The sequence below is a fragment of the Lactuca sativa genome, chromosome 6, assembly GCF_002870075.4.
Source record: "Lactuca sativa cultivar Salinas chromosome 6, Lsat_Salinas_v11, whole genome shotgun sequence".
Taxonomy (NCBI): Eukaryota; Viridiplantae; Streptophyta; class Magnoliopsida; order Asterales; family Asteraceae; genus Lactuca; species Lactuca sativa.
The window spans coordinates 159,738,537-159,757,851 of record NC_056628.2 but is presented as its reverse complement, the minus strand read 5'-3'; the positions used below and the strand labels follow the sequence as shown (position 1 = coordinate 159,757,851).

The following is a 19,315-nucleotide window of genomic DNA, read 5'->3' as shown; positions in this document are numbered from 1 at the left end:
AGAATCATGTTGATGTGCTTAAAAATAGTGAGAAGATCAGCACAGTGGACTTACAAAGTCTTTATGGAAACCATCGATACTATGAGGAATCCAAGCTCCATAGAAAGGAGCTGATGAAGGACGCTCATCGTGAGTCATCAGTGGCATTATTTTCAAACAAAAATCAATTGTCAGAGTCAGACACTGAAAACCATTCAGACACTGATTCCTCTAAAAGTGAGACGAATGATATGGAAAAGCTAGTTGCTAATGTTGCTTTCATTGTGAAAACTTTTGAGAAATCAGGCCGTAATTTCTCAAAGTTTCAGAAAAGGATGGATGGGAAATCTTTGAAAAAGTTAGATGCCAACAAGAAACATGTTACCGAAAAGAAAGGCAAAGCTCAGTTCTTTAACTGTGGTAGCACTGATCACTTTGCAAAAGAATGCAAGCAAAGAAGAATCCAAGGCTTGGAGGAATACTGGAAGCAGAAGTACAACAAGTTGGTTGAAAAGCTGAAAGCAAAGAACTTGGAACATAAAGTTCTTGTCGCTGAAGAAGAAAAATGGAAGACTAATGAGGAGTCATCAGATGATGAAGTTAAATGTCTGATGGCTAAGATAGAAGATGCTGATGAATGTGAAGTCAACAACAGTTCGTTTGACGCTGATATGTCTGATGTAGTTGAAAACTCCAGGAAGCATAACACTGATTCCCCTTCAATGTATCAGGTTCAAAATTTTGTTTCCTATTCAATGAATGAAAAAATCAAAATGTTTGAGTATTTGGGTGTTCTTAATTCTAAGAAGAATCAAATCATAAGAGATATGCAGAATCAAATTAATCTTCTTAAAACTGAACTATCCTTGAAAAATAACATTATTGACACTACTCATGAAAATCTAAGAGTTACTAGCTTATCAAATTCTTCGCTGTCTACTGAAATTGATAAAGTTAAAGACATCTTGAACAAAGAACAAACTGTGCTACAACTTTGGGTTAAATCTCACAAAAATGCAAATTATGTCATTTCTGCTCAAATACCTCATTCATGTGAGAAAATTCTTGGGGGAAATTTTGCTGAAGCTGAAAAAGTTTTTAAATCTCAAGAAAAAGAATCTAAATTTTATTCCATGAATGAATTGAAAGATTGTTTCAAAAACAAATTTATCAGCAACACTTTTGTTAATCAAAGTCTCATTGATGAATACTGTGTTACTGATTCTAATGGTGTTACTGAGTGTGATATTGAAATTACCGGAATTGATCCTACTTCTTATCCTGCACATCTTGAGAGACCAACTCCTCTCACTGAAAATATTATCGCATTTCCTATTTCAAATGGAATATTTCATGCTGTTCATGAACAACTTAAGTATTATCCTGATTGCAGTGTTTCAGTGCATAAGTCTAAATCTGATACTGATGTCAGCTCTTCATCCATTACTGATCATAACTCTTCTGAAACTGAATTCAGTTGTAATTCAATGTCAAATAAAAGGACTCAAAGTTCACTTGGTGGATCTTACAAATCCAAATGTGTTGAATCTAAAAATCTGCTCACCAAGAAAAACTTTGGTACTAGAGTTTGTTACAGATGTGGTGACACATCTCACAAGATCAGTGAATGCAAGTTTGATAAAACATCTTTAAGAGCTAACAACATCAAAGTTAGAAATGAAAGATGGACTCTTAAATCAAATTCTTTAAACTGTCTTCCTAAAGAATGCTATAATCTATTGTCATATAACTTTGTGAATGACCCATTTTACAATGGGTCAGTGTGTTCTAACTAGTTTCTCAGCACTGCAGGGTCAAGAGCATCTTTGGTACTTAGACAGTGGTTGCTCAAGACATATGACAGGATCCAAGTCTCTCCTGGAAGACTATGTCAAGAAAACTGGTCCTGCAGTAACATACGGAGACATTGGAAAGGGGTTTACTAAAGGATATGGGAACATCAAGTGTAATAATGTGGTGTTTCAGAATGTTTCATATGTAAAGGGTCTCAAACACAATCTTATCTCAATCAGCCAATTGTGTGATGCTGATTATGAAGTTCATTTTACAAAGAAGGAAGGAAGAGTCATCAACACTGACAAGAACATTGTACTCTCAGCAAGTAGAAAAGATGACATATATGTTCTTGACATGTTCTCAAGTGACAAGGCACTGATGCAATGTTTCTTTACCAAGTCTCAAACCAATCTCAGCTGGATTTTGCACAAAAGGTTCTCTCATTTGAACTTCAAGAATCTATCTAAAATATCTAATCAAGATCTAGTTAGAGGTCTCCCTAAATTCAGCTTTGTCAAAGACAAGATGTGCTCAGCGTGTGAACAAGGAAAGCAAACCAAGTCATCATTCAAACCCAAGTCATGCTCTAGCATATCTGTTCCTCTTCATTTACTACACATGGACTTGTTTGGACCTATTCCTGTTCGTTCCCAAGGAGGAAACAAGTATACGCTGGTGGTTGTTGATGAGTTTACCAGATTTACATGGGTAGTTTTCTTGAAGAAGAAAAGTCAAGCTGCACAGGAAATTATCTCACTGATTCATCAAAACGAGACACTGACTGGTCTCAAAGTTAAGCAGCTAAGGAGTGATCATGGCACTGAGTTCCGGAATTCGACTCTTGAAGACTTTTGTGATTTTCAAGGTATTTGGCAGAACTTTTCAGCTCCTCGCACGCCTCAGTAAAATGGAGTTGTCGAACGAAGAAATCGAACACTGATTGAGGCAGGAAGGACCTTAATGATTCATGCTGGTCTTCCTATGTCGTTTTGGGCTGAAACTGTTGATACAGCATGTTACACTCAGAATCGCTCTCTAATTCATAGGGTTCACAAGAAGACACCATATGAGATGCTGAAAGGTCGAAAGCCAGACGTATCCTTCTTTCACGTGTTTGGATGCATTTGTTATATTCTTAATCAGCGCGACCCCAGATCAAATCAAAATTTGAGCCTAAGGCGGAAAAAGGTATTTTTGTTGGATATTCATCTATTTCAAAGGCTTTTCGTGTTTTTCATGTGAACAGGCAATGCATTGAGGAATCCATTCATGTAAAGTTTGATGAAGAATCCTACACTGATGAAAAAGTAGCTCATTCTCCTTCTATTTTCAAGAGCTTCTATCATGTCCATTTGATGAAGTCTCACATACTGAAGAAGAAGTGGTCATTCCTGATCCTATCGTTCCAGACCCAAGTCCTGTCAATCAAGGCACTGCGGTCAGCATGACAACTCTTTTGTCAGATGCTGATGAAACCCTTGAATTTGAAGACTCTCCTATAACTGATGTTCCTTTCATTGATAACTCTTCAGCGTCAAACTCATTGGAATCAGCTCCAGAACATCGAGATCACCCTGTTGATCAAATTATTGGGAATCTTCATGATGGTGTCCAAACCAGATCTCGTGTATCTAATAATTTTTGCATGTATGTTAACTTTGTTTCAATGATCTTACCTGACAAGATACACTCAGCACTTCAACACGCTGACTAGATTAAAGCCATGCAAGACGAGCTGAATGAGTTCAAAAGGCACAAGGTTTGGACTCTTGTTCCCAGACCATCAGGAAAGACCATCACAGGAACACGCTGGGTCTATCGAAACAAGGTTGATAAAGATGGTGTTATTACTCGCAACAGAGCAAGACTTGTTGCTCAGGGGTTCACTCAAATTGAATCTATTGATTACGGAGAGACTTTTGCTCCAGTTGCCCGCATTGAAGAAATTAGACTATTCCTTGCATATGCTTCATACATGAACTTCATTGTCTACCAGATGGATGTCAAAACAACATTTCTTCATGGTGTGTTAGAAGAAGTATTTCTCAAACAGCCCCCAGGCTTTGAAGACAAAGAGCACCCTGACTATGTGTACAGACTAGATAAAGTTGTATATGGACTGAAGCAAGCTCCCAAGGCCTGGTATGAGACACTGACATCATATCTCCTTGAAAATGGCTACAGAAGAGGAGCAATTGATAATACACTCTTCATCAAAAACAAAGGCTCAGACATGATTCTTGTTCAAATCTATGTCGATGATATCATCTTTGGCTCTCCAAATGAGAAGTTGAGCAAGGAATTCGCTGAGATCATGTCTCAAAGGTTCGAGATGAGCATGATGGGGAAGATGACCTTTTTCTTAGGTCTTGAGGTTCAGCAACAAAAATCAGGTATCTCAATTTGTCAAAGTAAATATATTGCTGACATGCTTGTTAAGTACTCTCTCAGCGACTGCAAACCGGCCTCTACTCCGGTGTCCAAGACTGATAAGCTACATGCTGATCCCACCGGCACTGATGTTAATCACTCTCTTTATCGAGGAATGATTGGATCTCTTCTCTACATCACTGCAATTCGCCCTGATATCGTGTTTGGAACCATTCTCTGTGCTAGATTCCAAGCTAATCCCATGGAGTCTCATCTCATTGCAGTTAAACGCATCTTTCGATACTTAAAGGGCACTCAGAACTTGGAACTGTGGTACCCTCGTGGCTCAGCACTTGAACTCTTTGGATACACTGATTCTGACTATGCAGGATGCAACTTAGACAAGAAGAGCACGTCAGGTGGGTGTCATTTCCTTGGAAAGCGACTAATCAGCTGGTCTAGCAAGAAACAAAGCTCAGTAGCTATCTCCATTGTAGAAGCTGAGTATGTTGCAACTGGGAGATGTTGTGCTCAACTCTTATGGATTTAGAATCAACTTTTAGACTATGGGCTTAAATTCACAAAGACTCCTAGATACTGTGATAACACCAGTTCCATTCAGATCACACAGAATCCTGTTCAGCACTCAAAGACAAAGCATATCGAGATCAGACATCACTTCATCAGAGACAATGTTGAGAAGGGCAAGGTTATTCTAGAACATGTCAAGACTCCAGATCAACTAGCTGATATTTTCACCAAGGCCCTGGATACTTAAACTACTGCTCACATTATTGGAGAACTTGGAATGATCACTCTGGATTAAAAAATGTTTTACTAATGTTTGCTATTGTCTTATAAACTAATGTATTTTTTTTGTTGATGATGATGTGCTGATTATGTTTACCATGCTGAGTACATTGTATGATCTCTTATCTCTATCTCTTCTACAAATCTTCTAAACTAAAGTTGAATGATTCACTGTATTAAACCATACACTGACAACAACTTGAAACTCTTTGCGGATGGTTAGACCAAAACACCAAGGTCTATCACACGCAACTATCCCTTCTTACCAATCTTACACTGATTCTGTGATTCAGTGTGACAAAACACATGCTGATGAGAGTCTAACAGTCTTTTCCAATGGTTAGACCAAAACACCAAGGTCTATCACACGCAACAATCCTCTCTTCACCTTCTTCTCACTCAGTGTCTAATGATTTAGTAAGAAGCAACACTCACTGATAAAGACTCAACACTCTGTGCCGATGGTTAGATAATTAAACCAGTATCTATCATACGCACCAATCACCTTGCTAACCTTGAACAAGCAAGTTGAACCTTGAATTGACGACAGATTATCCTTCAGCATGTAACTTTTAGTGACACTGATCTCAGCGCTTCCACAGACACTGATTGTCGTTTCATCTTCAGTATAACGACTCTTTTTACCCAACGGCTATTTTGCGGATTTGACAGTTTGTTAAGATACACAGTTATTTTCGAAAAGGATAATCATTACCTTTTTAAAACCGTTTAATCCCATATTTAAACCTCATTCCCACCTCTCTCCCAAACTTTCCTCCCATAATTCAAATTTCCTTCTCTTCTCTTCAAACCCTAGAATCCAAACTCTCTTCAATGGCGGCTTCACTGTTTACCTTCTCCTCCACCTCAAGAAGAGTCATCCCAGCTCCAAACTCTCCTCCCCTTCCAATATACATCAAATCTACAAATGTTGTCTTCAATCCTGATATACCAGATGTTCATCGCGGTCTTGGATTTGACGATTTTGTCAATTTTCTAGTATCTTGCAGACTTCGATATGCTATCAGTGAGGTTCCATCAGAGTTCTTTCCTGAACAAGTATGTGAGTTCTACTACACCGCAACAGTTAATAATGAAAACAACGTCATCTCCGACACTATTGGGCGTGGCCGTCGCTCAGTTTTCGTCAACGCTGATCTACTCCGTACTGCACTCAGGCTACCAATTCTTGAACAATTCTCTGAGCTTCTAACTATTGAATGCTGTCGATGCCTCTTTGATCAACTGGGATATGATCACTCCAAGGCTGGTGCTCAACCAACTCTCATTCTACGTCAATGCATGACTCCTGGATGGAAGTTCTTCACCGGGGCGATTTGTAAGTGTATAGGCCACAAATCTCGTAGTGGTGATCAACTGAGTGCTTTTGAACAACAAGTGGTATGTTCACTTCTCCTCAACAAACATGTTGATTATGGGGCTTTCTTCTTCGATCAGCTTGTCCAACTTCTTCGAGCCAATGTAAGAGCTGATCATGTTCCGTTTCCACGCTGGATTGCTCTTTTCTTGGATAAATTTTATGCTGAAGCCTATTACTCACACGCTGGAAATCCCATCCAATGCCCACGCATGTCAGTACGAATGTATCAGGATGATCCACTGGCCAATGACATCGGCATCTCTGATCGGATGCGAGAATGGATCGCGAATCCATATACCGTTCCTTCACTAAACGCTGACACTAACAAAGGAGCTTCTAATACCGACGAAACTAATGCTGAAATTCAAGCTGATTCCAGTCAAGAAGGTGGTCATATCTCCCCTCAACTTTCTCATCATACCATTTCTGTCACTGAAAGGATCCATTCAGCTCATGGGAAGTCATCTGCTCTGGGGGAGCAACCATCTCAGGGGGAGCAGCATCGATCACAAGAAATTTCAGGTACTCAGTTCATTCAAATTCCGGAATCAACGTTTAATGAGCTTCTTAACCTGACTCGAGATATGAGTCAACGTCTTTTACGTATTGAGGCTGATGTCAACCAACTGAAGGGAGTTATTCTATTAACTCCTCCCCTCGGCCCAAATGATGATGATAAAAAAGGGGGAGAAACTAATTCTGTTGATAAAACCTGTGAGTATGGATCTGGGGGGAACATTGTAAAACAGATCAAGCTTTCACAGCCTGAGCACGAGTCTGAGAGACTAGCAGAAACTGAAAAGCCTACTGAAGATAGTGAACCTGATGATGAAGATAAATCTTCACAGCCTCCTTCCAGTAGCAGTAAGTCAAGGACTGATAGTGTTCTTGATAGAATCGATCGCAAAAGGTTTCAAGATGTTTTCAAACGAAGAGTAAGCAGTGACAAGATCATCAAAGTTAAAACCTCAAAACCTCGTGACGAGAAAATCCTCACTTTGCTGATCACTCGTGAAGGTCCTCAACATCCGTATACTGAAGTTATAAAGAGAGACGAGATGATAAGATACAGATACTTTGAATGGATGGAACTGCTCGAGTTGGCATCCAAGCAAACTTCAGCTCTTTCTTCATAACTGACCTGTGCTCTTCACTTACTGATCAAGAAAGTTCAGCGTCTTGATCTTGTTCCTACAGAGCGTCCTCAGTAGCAAGGCCCGAGTTCCTCAGTTCTAAGAATCAGAAGAACTAGATTTCAAGTTGATGGTGAAGACGTATTGGTTCTAAATTTTGGTGCTGAAGAAATAAACAACTCTCTTCCTATTGGTGTTGAGCCGGTTCAACATCAGTTCATTTCTATTCCTGAACATGGAATGTTTTATCTTGATAAGAACAGGAAAATGTGTTTTCAGCGTACTGTAGAGATTCCAAGGGCTCCAACAGAACATCTTGTTGGTTTAAGACAAATGTGCATGAGTTATCAGAATCTATCTGGAGTGTTTCATATACTGATTGCTATGGAGTTACTGAATAGAAGACAGGAGCTGCTAGATAGTCCTTACTGGCCAGTGAAAGTAGAAGCTGAAGCTGAGTGTGAAGAATTTTTGTCCAGAGGTGTTCTAGTCTAGCTGGTTTTGAACATCATCATATTGGGGGAGATTGTAAGGTCGAACCTTATAATATGATGATGTTTGAGACTGATCACTCAGCGTCAGCGTATGACTCAGTATCAGCATCAGCGTCAGCGTACTAATTGTTCGGTGTATAGTTTTATATTCAGCATTTTGTAACAGATTTAGTACTTATCTAGTTTCCATAGTTATCGTCTATTAGTTAGCTGGTATATCCCTGATTTGTAGGGATTGCCTAGATTAATTCTATATAGTCTTTTGTACAAGTTTGTGAAAGATCATCTTTCACAAACCCTAATAGCCGCTTTGTGCATTCGATAATCTCTTTGTGAGATTATTATTCTTAGTGAAAGTTTTTGTTCGTGAATCTTCTTTGTTCTTGTTGATAGTCATTGTTTGATAAATTGTTTGATCTTAGGTCCTTTCGGACTAGCACTAAGTCGACCATCTTGTGTCGTAGCTTCTTAGTCTTACGGTCAAAAATTGCCTCAGGCTCTTCGATCAGCCTCTTATTCTCTTCCGTTCTTAACTCTGAGATTGGAATTATGTCGGTAACTTCTCCCATGAACTTCCTCAAATAACACACATGGAATGTGTTATGGATACCATCTAGTTCTTCTGGTAGTTCTAGCTTGTAAGCTTGGTTCCCAATCCTCTGAAGAACTTTGAACTGTCCAATGAATCTTGGACTCAACTTTCCTCTTTTCCCAAATCTTATAAGTCCCTTCCACGGTGAGACTTTAAGCAAAACCGAATCCCCAACTTCGAATGTCACCGGTCACCTCTTCTTGTCAGCATAGCTCTTTTGACGATCCTGAGCTACTAACATCCTTTCCCTAATTACTTTCAGCTTTTCAGCAGTCTGATGGACTATCTCGGGGCCCATAAACTGCTTTTCTCTGACTTCAAGCCAACAAGATGGTGTATGACACTTTTGTCCATATAAAGCTTGATAAGGTGCTATCTTGATGCTCGAATGGTAACTATTGTTGTAGGAAAATTCCACCAGAGGTAAATGTTCATCCCAGTTACCTTAAAATTCCAGGGTACATGCTCTCAGCATATCCTCTAGTGTTTGAATCGTTCTTTCACTCTGACCATCGGTTTGCGGATGGTAGGATGTATTTAAACACAACTTTGTACCCAATTCCTCTTGTAGACTCCTCCAAAACTTGAAGTGAAATGACTATCACGATTTGATACAATCGTTAAAGGAATACCGTGAAGTCTTACTACTTCATTCACATAAGCATTGGCAAGCTTATCCATAGACGATCTTTCATTGGCTGCTATGAAGTGTGCACTCTTAGTGAATCGATCAACGACCACCCAAATCATGGCGTGACCGTCCTTCGTTCTGGGCAGTTTAGTGACAAAATTCATGGTAATGTCTTCCCATTTACCCATGGGTACAGGTAAAGTTTCTAAACTCTCATACGGTTTCTGATGTTGTGCCTTAACTCTCGCACAGGTTACACACTCGGCCACATACTTCGCAACATCGAGCTTCATCGTCGGCCACCAGTAGTATGGTTTCACATCCCTATACATTTTTGTGCTGTCGGGATGAATCACGTACATGGTCTTGTGAGCTTCTTCCATCAGAATATCTCTTATTCCTCCCGTTTTAAGTACCCAAATCCTATCTTGGAAGACCTTCAATCCTTGATTAGTTGTGCCGAACACCAGCGTTTTGCCCAAACACTCTTCTTTTCGGTCATTTTTCTCTGAAGCTTCTTTCTGAGCTTTCTTGATGCTTTCCACAATTGTTGAGACAACTTTAATTCTTAATGTTCTTGGACTTTTCCTTTCAAGGCTCACTTTTCAGCTCAAAGCATCAGCTATGACATTTGCTTTACCAGGGTGGTAAAGTATCTCGCAATCGTAATCCTTAAGCAACTCTAGCTAGCGTCGTTATCTCATATTCAATTCCTTCTGATTAAAGATATACTAAAGACTTTTATGATTGGTGAAAAGCTTGTACTTCATGTCGTAAAGATAATGCCTCCATATCTTTAGTGCAAATACCACCGCTACCAACTCTAGATCATGAGTAGGGTAGTTCTTTTCATGTTCTTTTAGTTGTCTCGATGCATATGTTATCACCTTATCCCTTTGGGTCAGAACGCAACCTAACCCAACTCCAGATGCATCGCTAGAAACTATGAAGTCTTCAACTCCCTCGGTAAGAGAAAGAATCGGTGCTTCACACAACTTCTTCTTTAGCTTCTCCAATGCTTCCTCATGCTTCTCGCTCCAAGTATAAGCGGCTGCTTTATGAGTCAAAGTTGTCAATGGAGAAGCTATTAAATAAAAGCCTTGGATAAGCCTTCAGTAATATTCAGCTAATCCCAGAAAGTTTCTCTCCGTGGGACTTTTCGGTCGTTCCTACTTTATTACAGCTTCAATCTTTGCTGGGTCAACCATGATCCCTTATTGGTTAACCACATGACCCATGAATTGGACTTCTCGAATCCAAAAATCACATTTGGAGAACTTTGCATACAACTTCTCCTTCTTCAGAACTTCTAACACTTCTCGCAGGTGCTTGCCATGCTCCTGCTGGCTCTTTGAGTAAACCAGAATGTCATCTATGAACACTATTATGGATTTATCGAGGAATGGTATACAAACCTTGTTCATCAAATCCATGAATGTTGCTGGAACATTGGTTAGTCCAAACGATATAACCAAGAACTCATAGTGTCTATATCTTGTTCTGAATGTGGTTTTCTCAATATCCTGCTCTCTCACCTTCAGCTGATGATATCTTGACCTAAGATCGATCTTGTAGAAATAGCTCGAACCTTGCAGCTGATTGAATAGGTCATCAATCCATGGCAATGGATACTTGTTCTTCACCGTTGCCTTGTTCAGCTCTCAGTAATCTATGCACATCCTCATGCTTCCATCTTTCTTCTTTACGAATAATACCGGAGCTCCCCAGGGTGATGAAATAGGTCTAATGAAACCGTTGTCCAACAACTCCTAAAGTTGTGTCATAAGCTCTTTCATCTCCGTCGGTGCTAATCATATGGTAATTTTGCTATTAGTGTCGTTCCTAGTAACAAGTCTATTCAAAACTCTACTTGTCTATCAGGGGGTAATCCAGGAAGATCCTCGGGAAAGACTTTCGGATAATCACACACCATTGGTATTCTTTGCATTTCCCTTTTCGCCATCTTAGCATCGATCAAAAATGCCAAGTATGATGTGCATCCTTTGGACAAACATTTTCTAGCTTTCATTAGGGAAATGATTCCAGAATTCACTCTATGTTTGTCTCCATAGACCACAAATGACTCTTTCCCAGGCGGGTACACTCTTACTATCTTCTTCTTGCACAATATCTTGGCATCATTGGCGCAAAGCCAATCCATTCCTAGTACGATACCGAAACCATTCAGCTCAATATGCAACAGCTCCTCGTGGAATTTGCTTCCTTTCAAGTCGATGACGATATTCCTAATGCAATCTTTAACAGTTATAAATTTTCCACTGGCAACTTCTACAACTAGAGAATTATCAATTTTTTCTATAGGCAATTCAAGTCTTCCACCAAATTTACGTCATATAAAGCAGTAATTTGCTCCAGAATCAAACAATACATTGGCAGCCAATCTATTTACAAGAAAGGTACCTGAAGCAACGTCCACTGATTCCTTCGCGGCTTCGAGTGTCATCTAGAAATCTTTGGATTTTGGCTTCGGTGGGACATTACGCCTTGCTACCTCCTTCTTCTTCGGGTAGCCACTCAAGAGGTTCCCTTCCTCATTACACCCATAACAAACTTTCTTGTTGAAGGTGCACTCATTGGCAAAGTGCCCAGGCTTTCCACACTTAAAACAAGTGACCTCCCCATCACATTTCCCATGATGTTTCTTTTTGCGCGTTTCACACCATTTGTCTTTGCCTCGTCCTCCTCTCGAACCAGACTTGGAGGATTTACTTTTCTTGTTGGATCTCAAAGATCCCTCGAACTACCTCTTCTCATCCACCTCAGTTCTCTCTAGAACCTTTTCCTTTAACTAGGTCTCAACATTCTTAGTTGCTCTAACGGCTGCCTTCAACGTGCTTGCCATTTTGACTGTTGGGCCAAAGTCTGATGGCAATCCGTTAGCAAATTTCTCTATCTTGGCGAGCTCAGTCGGCACCAAGTAAGGAAATAGCTTCATATTCTCAGTAAACGCAGTATCATAGTCATCAATGCTTATTTTCACCTTCTTCAAGTTCTGGAACTCATTGTATAGATCGATCAGATCTATCTCGGAACAGTATTGCATCTTCAACTGCTCCAAGAACGCTTCCCAATACATCTTCAGAGCTTCTCCTTGTGGCATCGTATCCGCCAACAATTTCCACCAGCTCAAGACTCCAGTCTTTAGTTGTCGAACCACAAAGACGGTTTTCTGCTTATCACTATAGTTGCAGCTTTCAAATACCATCTCCATTTTAGAGATCTAGTCCTCAATCTCTGCAGGCTTTGGGTTTCCGAAAAGTCTTGGTGGTTTGGAACTCAAGAAGTTCTTATACATACGTCCATCTCGGTCGATTTCCCTCTCCGGGTCATTCATTCTCTCTACTGGGGGGTTCAACTTGACTGATAGTGTAGTTGTACTTCCCTTCCTTTGAATGTCCGTCATTCAGTTCCGGTTGTTCAACAGGAATTGAAGGTTCATTTTTGTTATTCAACAATAGTTGTCTCATTTCTTCCCTCTGTTCATCCATATCATAGCCTGAATCATGGATTATACTCCAACCATTGTGACTGGCTCAGGTGCAACTTCTACTATCGGCACCTGTTCAATCACTTGGGGGTTGAGGTCATTGATTCCTGTTTCCATTTGCGTCTCCCGTTCCACTTCGGGTTCTTCCCATTTAGATCTATACACCAAATTAGGTGAATTTAGATCGTTATTCACGATAGACATTTAAATTCTCCTTATCACGCCGAAACGTTACATGCTAGTTCTAATATCATATTCGAACGCTTAGAATCCTAAACACATAAGGTTTCCAGATCCGGTCGGCAACCAATGTTTTAAAACCCGGGTCGACCCAGCCGGTTCAACCGGTTGGACTGTGACCTGGGGTAGAAGGCGGGTCAATTAGGAACAGTTTTTTGTAAAAATATGGACCGGATTGAACTGGCCGGGTATACCCTAAACCGCGGTGGCACCATTTATGTTGAACCGGTTAAAACCGGATTGACCCGTTTTAATAGGGCTTGGATGTAAGTAGCGAACGCCAAAAATATGTTTTATTTTGTTATTTGTACTCTATGTGGTTGTTTATTGTGTTTAGTTTGATCTATATCATGTTTTGATATGTTTTTCAATGTTTACATTTTGTGGACATCAAATTATTGGTTTTATATGTCTATGTATTTTGCTAGAAAGTAAAAATATATGAAAATAGAAAAATACCATAAATCGGGTTGACCCGACTGTTCAACCGGTTGACCCGTGAACCGGTCATCACACTGGTCAACTAAAAACCCGGGTTTTAAAACATTGTCTGCAACAGACCGTAGATCCGAACAAATAATAGCATACAAGGCAACATAGAACATTTAGCACATAAAAGCTTTTTTGGCATCTTTCCTAAAATAAACTCGTGCTCGTGTCTAAAATATGGAAGACACTCATCTCACGATCATCGCTTAGCATTCTAAGTTTAAGTCTAGAAATCCTACAAATTCCTAGTTCGCTTAAACTAATGCTCTGATACCAACGGTGATATCCCCATTTTCACGGCCAGAAATGACCGATTTCGTTTATGCTTTTATAATAAAATCAGAGTAATCTTTCAAGGAAAAGTGTTGCAGAATTTGTTCCCAAAACAAAATATGATAAAAATTTATCAAAGCATTTCTAAAAGAAATGTATTTTTATTACATTACAAAAACTCGGGATGTCAATCATTGATACAGATCATAAGCATAAACCAAAAAAATCGTAGGCCGCAAAACACAATCTGGCCTCAAAACAACATAGGCCTTACAACATTCCAATTATTTTCTACTAGCCTAAAATCCATAATCTCTCGTCAAGTCATCCAACTATGCTTTTGCCACTACCTCTAATACAAGAAACTGAGTGGGTCAGGCTGGGGATCCTGGTGAGCATGTAGGGTTTTCAACCCACAATAAATAAGTGTATTATTTTCAACAATTATTAAACCCGATTACCCGTTCCCGTTATCCTCACCTTACGTCCCTAAAGCATCAATCGTTAGGGACCTATCCTAAGGAATTTCATCGGGATGGACCCTACTGCTAATGGGATTCCTCAGCCATACAGGTCCATAAAGGAACCATGGGGGGATTGAGTACACCAGTAAACACATTGTTCACAAACACCTATAGGTTGCGAGCCTGCTAGCGTTCCACTAGACTTCCTAGAAAAGTCTGTGGTCGTCATCCATACTCCTCTAGATGACTGGATCAACGTCAACATCGAGGCCTCTCATTGTTTTATTTCATCACACACCAACTGTTTCATCTACTCATGTTCTACCCAACATAATTGTAGATATAAAATACATATCCAATTATGATCTGGAAAAGAAAGCTTAAATCTTTCATACATCATAGATCTCAAAGTATAAAACATACATATACATTTTAGATCTAAAAAGTTTAGATCTGAAGTGAGAAAGTCTAGATCTGAAGGAAAAGGGTTCAGATCTGGAAGAAAAGTTTAGATCTAAAAGAAAAAGTTCAGATGTAAGAAGAAAGAGGTTCAGATATTTCATCCAGCATAGATCCCAAGTAAACAGATAATATATATACACATAGCACGTAATTTATATAAATACTCCATATTTATGTGTAATATGAAAGTGACTACACACTCACCAGAGAAGGAGTGATTTGGATAGCACTTCGCTTGTTAAAATAATCTTCTTTGAAGAAACTGGGAAGTTTTCTTGAAAACCGGGCTCCGCGTGGGCAGAGTTTCAAACCGAAAAACTCTTTTTCTCGGAGATTCCGAGCTCTCCGAGGCTTTCTCCTAGAGCTAGAAAGGCTCCATAGGCTTAGGGGGGTTGGGATACGCTAGAGAGAGTAGAGAAATAAAGAGAAAGGATTTGGTGTAATTTTGGAGGCAGCCCTCGCAGCCCTTTTATAGGCGTGCGAGGCCTCAGTACGTTGCGCGTATAGCAGCTCTACGCGGGGCGTAATGCTCGGATCGTACGACATGCGTCGGTCTTGGGATGGATCGTTGTGGTAGGCTCCGGACCGCAGAAGAAGTGAAACCACTGAGCGTACCTTCGGTGTATGCAGGGCATACTTGGTACGCGAGGCGTAGCCTTGCATCCAACTTCGTAAGTTGCACCTACGACTTCTAAAATTCGTAACTTTCACATACAAGATCCGTTTTTGACGTTCTTATAGCCATGTGTAGGCGGGACCGTACTCTACGAATTTCGTTTAAACTTCGTCTGCTAATTCTCGACAGATTTTAAATTCATATTCTTTAACAGATCGGGACAATAAAGCCTGTTAAAATTTCATAACTTCTTCATCTGACGTCCTTTTTCGTCTGTCTTTCTACCGTTGCGCTACTATTAAGGATATCTTCGATTCTCGTTTAGGTTGTGTCGGCCAAAAATTGTCCGATTTATTATTCGAACTTCGGGGTGTGCACTGCCCATCCGAAACTTAGAAAAATCATAACTTCCTCATACGAAGTCGGATTTGGGCGTTCTGTTTATGCACGCTCTCGGTTTAACGAACACTAAGACTTTCGATTAGATCGTTAGGGCTAAAAATTACTCTGTTGTAAATTCACTATTTACGTTACGCAGTGTCGTGCTGGTTCTGTCACGAAACTTCGACAAGCCATAACTTCTTTGTAATAACTCGGATTGCGGTGCTCTTTATATATCCGTAATCCTTGTCATGACCACTACAACTATCTTCATCGATATCGGGTTTATCTAACATTTTATTTTTTATGCTTATTTTGTTATCCTTTATTTATTATATTATTCTAAACAAGTAACAAGCACACAAAAAAATTCACATAATATTCAAGCAATTCATCTTTATTACTTTAAAATTGGTTACAATGGTTGACCTAGACTATTACATCGTCATTAATGCTTAGCCTAGAAACATGGACGTTAAAATATGATAACTTTTGTAAACCTGCTTTGATACCAATTAAAGGTTTGTATGGATCGGATGTACTCAAGTATGAATAACAAAAAACAAACAAACAAAGAAAAGATTAAATAGAAAGTGGAAGAACACGTATAATCACTAAGATACTTTCACTAAGAAAGAGGGTTCTCACAAAGAGACCGAGAGAAAAAAGTTGGCACAAAGCATACACTAGGGTTTCACCCTAATGTAGATTATATACGATTACAATAACAAGATCCCACTAATTAGGGGATGTATACCTATCTAAGTGAAGGTTTGATCCTAACCACTAAGATTACGGATCAGATATCTATTATATATATATATATATATATATATATATATATATATATATATATATACGTATAACTGTATAATATACATAAGATCACTAAGATCATGGAGTTCAGGCTGACGTTGATCGTACTGAAGCTGGCGTTGGTGCTGGTGGTGAGCGTGTAGTGTTTGAATCATCATGTTGTGGCAAATCATTTATCAAGAATCATCAATAATGACAAGTCATCAGACATTATTCAAGAAAACTTTTCATATGAGCATATTCTTGATGTAAAAACATTACCATGGTTTGCTAATTTAGTGAATTATTTTGTGATAGGAAAAACTCCACCATATTGGACCGCTAAAAAGGAGGTTCTTCATTCGCAAATGAAATATTACATATGGGAAGACCCATATCTTTTCAAAGTTGAAGTGGATCAAGTGATAAGGCGATGTGTACCGCATACAGCGCAAGAAGATATTCTTCAACATTGCCATTCATATACGTGTGGATAGCATTTTAGTTCTAAAAAGACAAGGCATCGATTTCTACGAAGCGGTTTTTTATGGCCCTCTATCTTTAAAGATGCACACATATTCATGAAAGCATGTATTCGTTGCCAACAAGTAGGGAGGATCTCACATCGGGACATGATGCCAATGACCCGAATTTTATTTGTAGAATTTTTTGATGTATGGAACATTGATTTCATGGGTCTGTTCGCCACTTCTTTTGTCAATCTATAAATTCTTATAGCCACTGATTATCTATCAAAATGGGTCGAAGCTGAGGCTACACGCATGAATGACCATAATGTTGTTTGTAAATTTGTCAAAAAGAACATCTTTTCTAGACATGGAATCCCTCGAACTATCATTAGTGATGGGGTTCCCATTTTAAAAATTGGCATTTTGCAAAGTTAATAAAACGATATGGTATCACATATAGGATTTCCACTCGATATCATCCATAAATGAGTAGACAAGTAGAAGTATCAAATAGGGAAATAAAATGCATCGTGGAAAAGAGTGTCCATCCCGATCGAAAAGATTGGTCATTAAGATTAGATGATGCATTATGGGCATATCAGACAACTTACAATACGCCCATTAGAATGTCCCCAGACCGGCTTGTTTATGGAAAGCCATTCCACGTGGAACACCATGCCATGTGGACCATAAAAATGCTAACATTGAATTGAGTGATGCAGGTATGGACAGAAAACTTCAAGTTGTTGAATTGGAAGAGATTAGAAGGGAAGCTTACAAAAGCTTAAGGATCTACAAAGAAAAAACAAGAGCATATGATCGGTTCCATGATTTGGTGCCTTTAGTAAAGGCATTACAGTGGATCATCACGGGTAATGTGAACCCGAGCAGTAACAAGCCTAGGACGGTGAGGACACATGATCTTTATGTATTGTATAGATTGATGACACGATCTATCTTTATTTATTATACATACAATGCAATGTGAAACATATAGTCATCGTTTGATATCCCGAACATAGTCACTACCCCCATGTTGCCTTGATATCGGCATATCTGACTAGGGAGTTGGGAAATAGGATCAGGTTCCCACGAGTTACATCATATCATTATATTATTCTCCATATTGGAATGTTTTTTAGACACATCTCATTTCATACTAAAAATAAGAGAAGTATTCTGAAGGACTCTGCTACGAATATGACTTACATATCCCCACTTGGTGTGGGGGATGATGAGCAATTTATTGGAGATTTTCAGGGAGATCATCCACATCAACAGGGACATGCATCAGGACAGGTCTGGAACATGCAAGCAACATGGTAGGAGTTTACAGGGAGGCAAAAAACGTATGACCCGGAGGTGCAAACTTGGATAGGGATGACAAATATATAGATGGAGGGTGTCGACACGACACTAGCTGATCTTACTGAGCAGATACGACAGATTGGCATTATAGCTGACAACACTTATATGTTGCTACTCATCAGTTGTATGAGCAAGAGTACCATGTAGACATAGCCTACAAATATATTCCTCCACAACATGACCATATGGACCTAAGTGAGTATCCACCACCATCGGAGTATGGGAATTATCATTCACCATCAGCTACAGAAGACAATGTTCAATTTGATGAATTACTAGGATCGTTTCTTGGGTATCCTCCACCATACCTACGATATCCGCCATAGCCACCTCAACAGTAAACCTTGGTGAGATGCTCTTTTGATTTTCGTTTTTATGGTTGTGTGGTTAAGACATTTTCCTTTTATTTTTATATTTTTATTTAGGATGAATATATTGCTATCTTAAACTCATATATTATTATCCTTCTCTCTTGGGTTGATTCTATGAAATCTGTTATGAGTTAGTAGCTTCTCTATGTCTTGAATGTAACTCGCCAAGATGGAAAATAATAGGAATTTTGTACATTGAGTCATAATATATAATTTGTGTTGATTTTGTGGGTTGCTCGGTCCGTTTGCAAAAATTTATATATATATATATATATATATATATATATATATATATATATATATAAATTGTTATGCGAAATACCCAAATGTTTGAAAAATGAAGGTTTTTGGCTCGATCCTACAATCTTTTATTTGAGTACCTAACCGAAAAATATGTGTCATCATTCTCTTAGTACTTGGTCTTACTTAATCCTGCACTTCTGGGGTTAGAAGGGGGCTATTATTGTTTTCACACAACCAAAAAGCATCAGAAGACATTAAAGAACTTCCAAGTATCTATGCTCAAGCTCAAGTCAAATACAAATAAGATCAAATCTGATGAACCCATCAAAGAACTTGAAGAATGCACAATCAAGATAAATATGAAGAAAAGTTCAAGTGGAAGACACTGTGTGCAGCAATATGTGACCCCTAAATAGCGGGTGTATGGGTTGGTCTAGTAAGTGTTACC

The 19,315-nt window shown here is 39.1% G+C and overlaps 1 protein-coding gene across 1 annotated transcript; it reads left to right on the top strand.

Annotated features, from left to right (window-relative positions):
* The first annotated feature begins 4,126 nt into the window (after window positions 1-4,126).
* LOC111904199 (uncharacterized mitochondrial protein AtMg00810-like) lies at window positions 4,127-4,696 on the top strand. Its single transcript, XM_023899980.1, has one exon. It carries the CDS (start codon window positions 4,127-4,129, stop codon window positions 4,694-4,696), a length of 570 nt encoding a protein of 189 aa, XP_023755748.1.
* The last annotated feature ends 14,619 nt before the right edge of the window (window positions 4,697-19,315 follow it).

Excerpts from the sequence above, each read along its gene's own strand:
- LOC111904199 (XM_023899980.1), top strand. The coding sequence starts at position 4,127 with ATGACCTTTTTCTTAGGTCTTGAGGTTCAGCAACAAAAATCAGGTATC.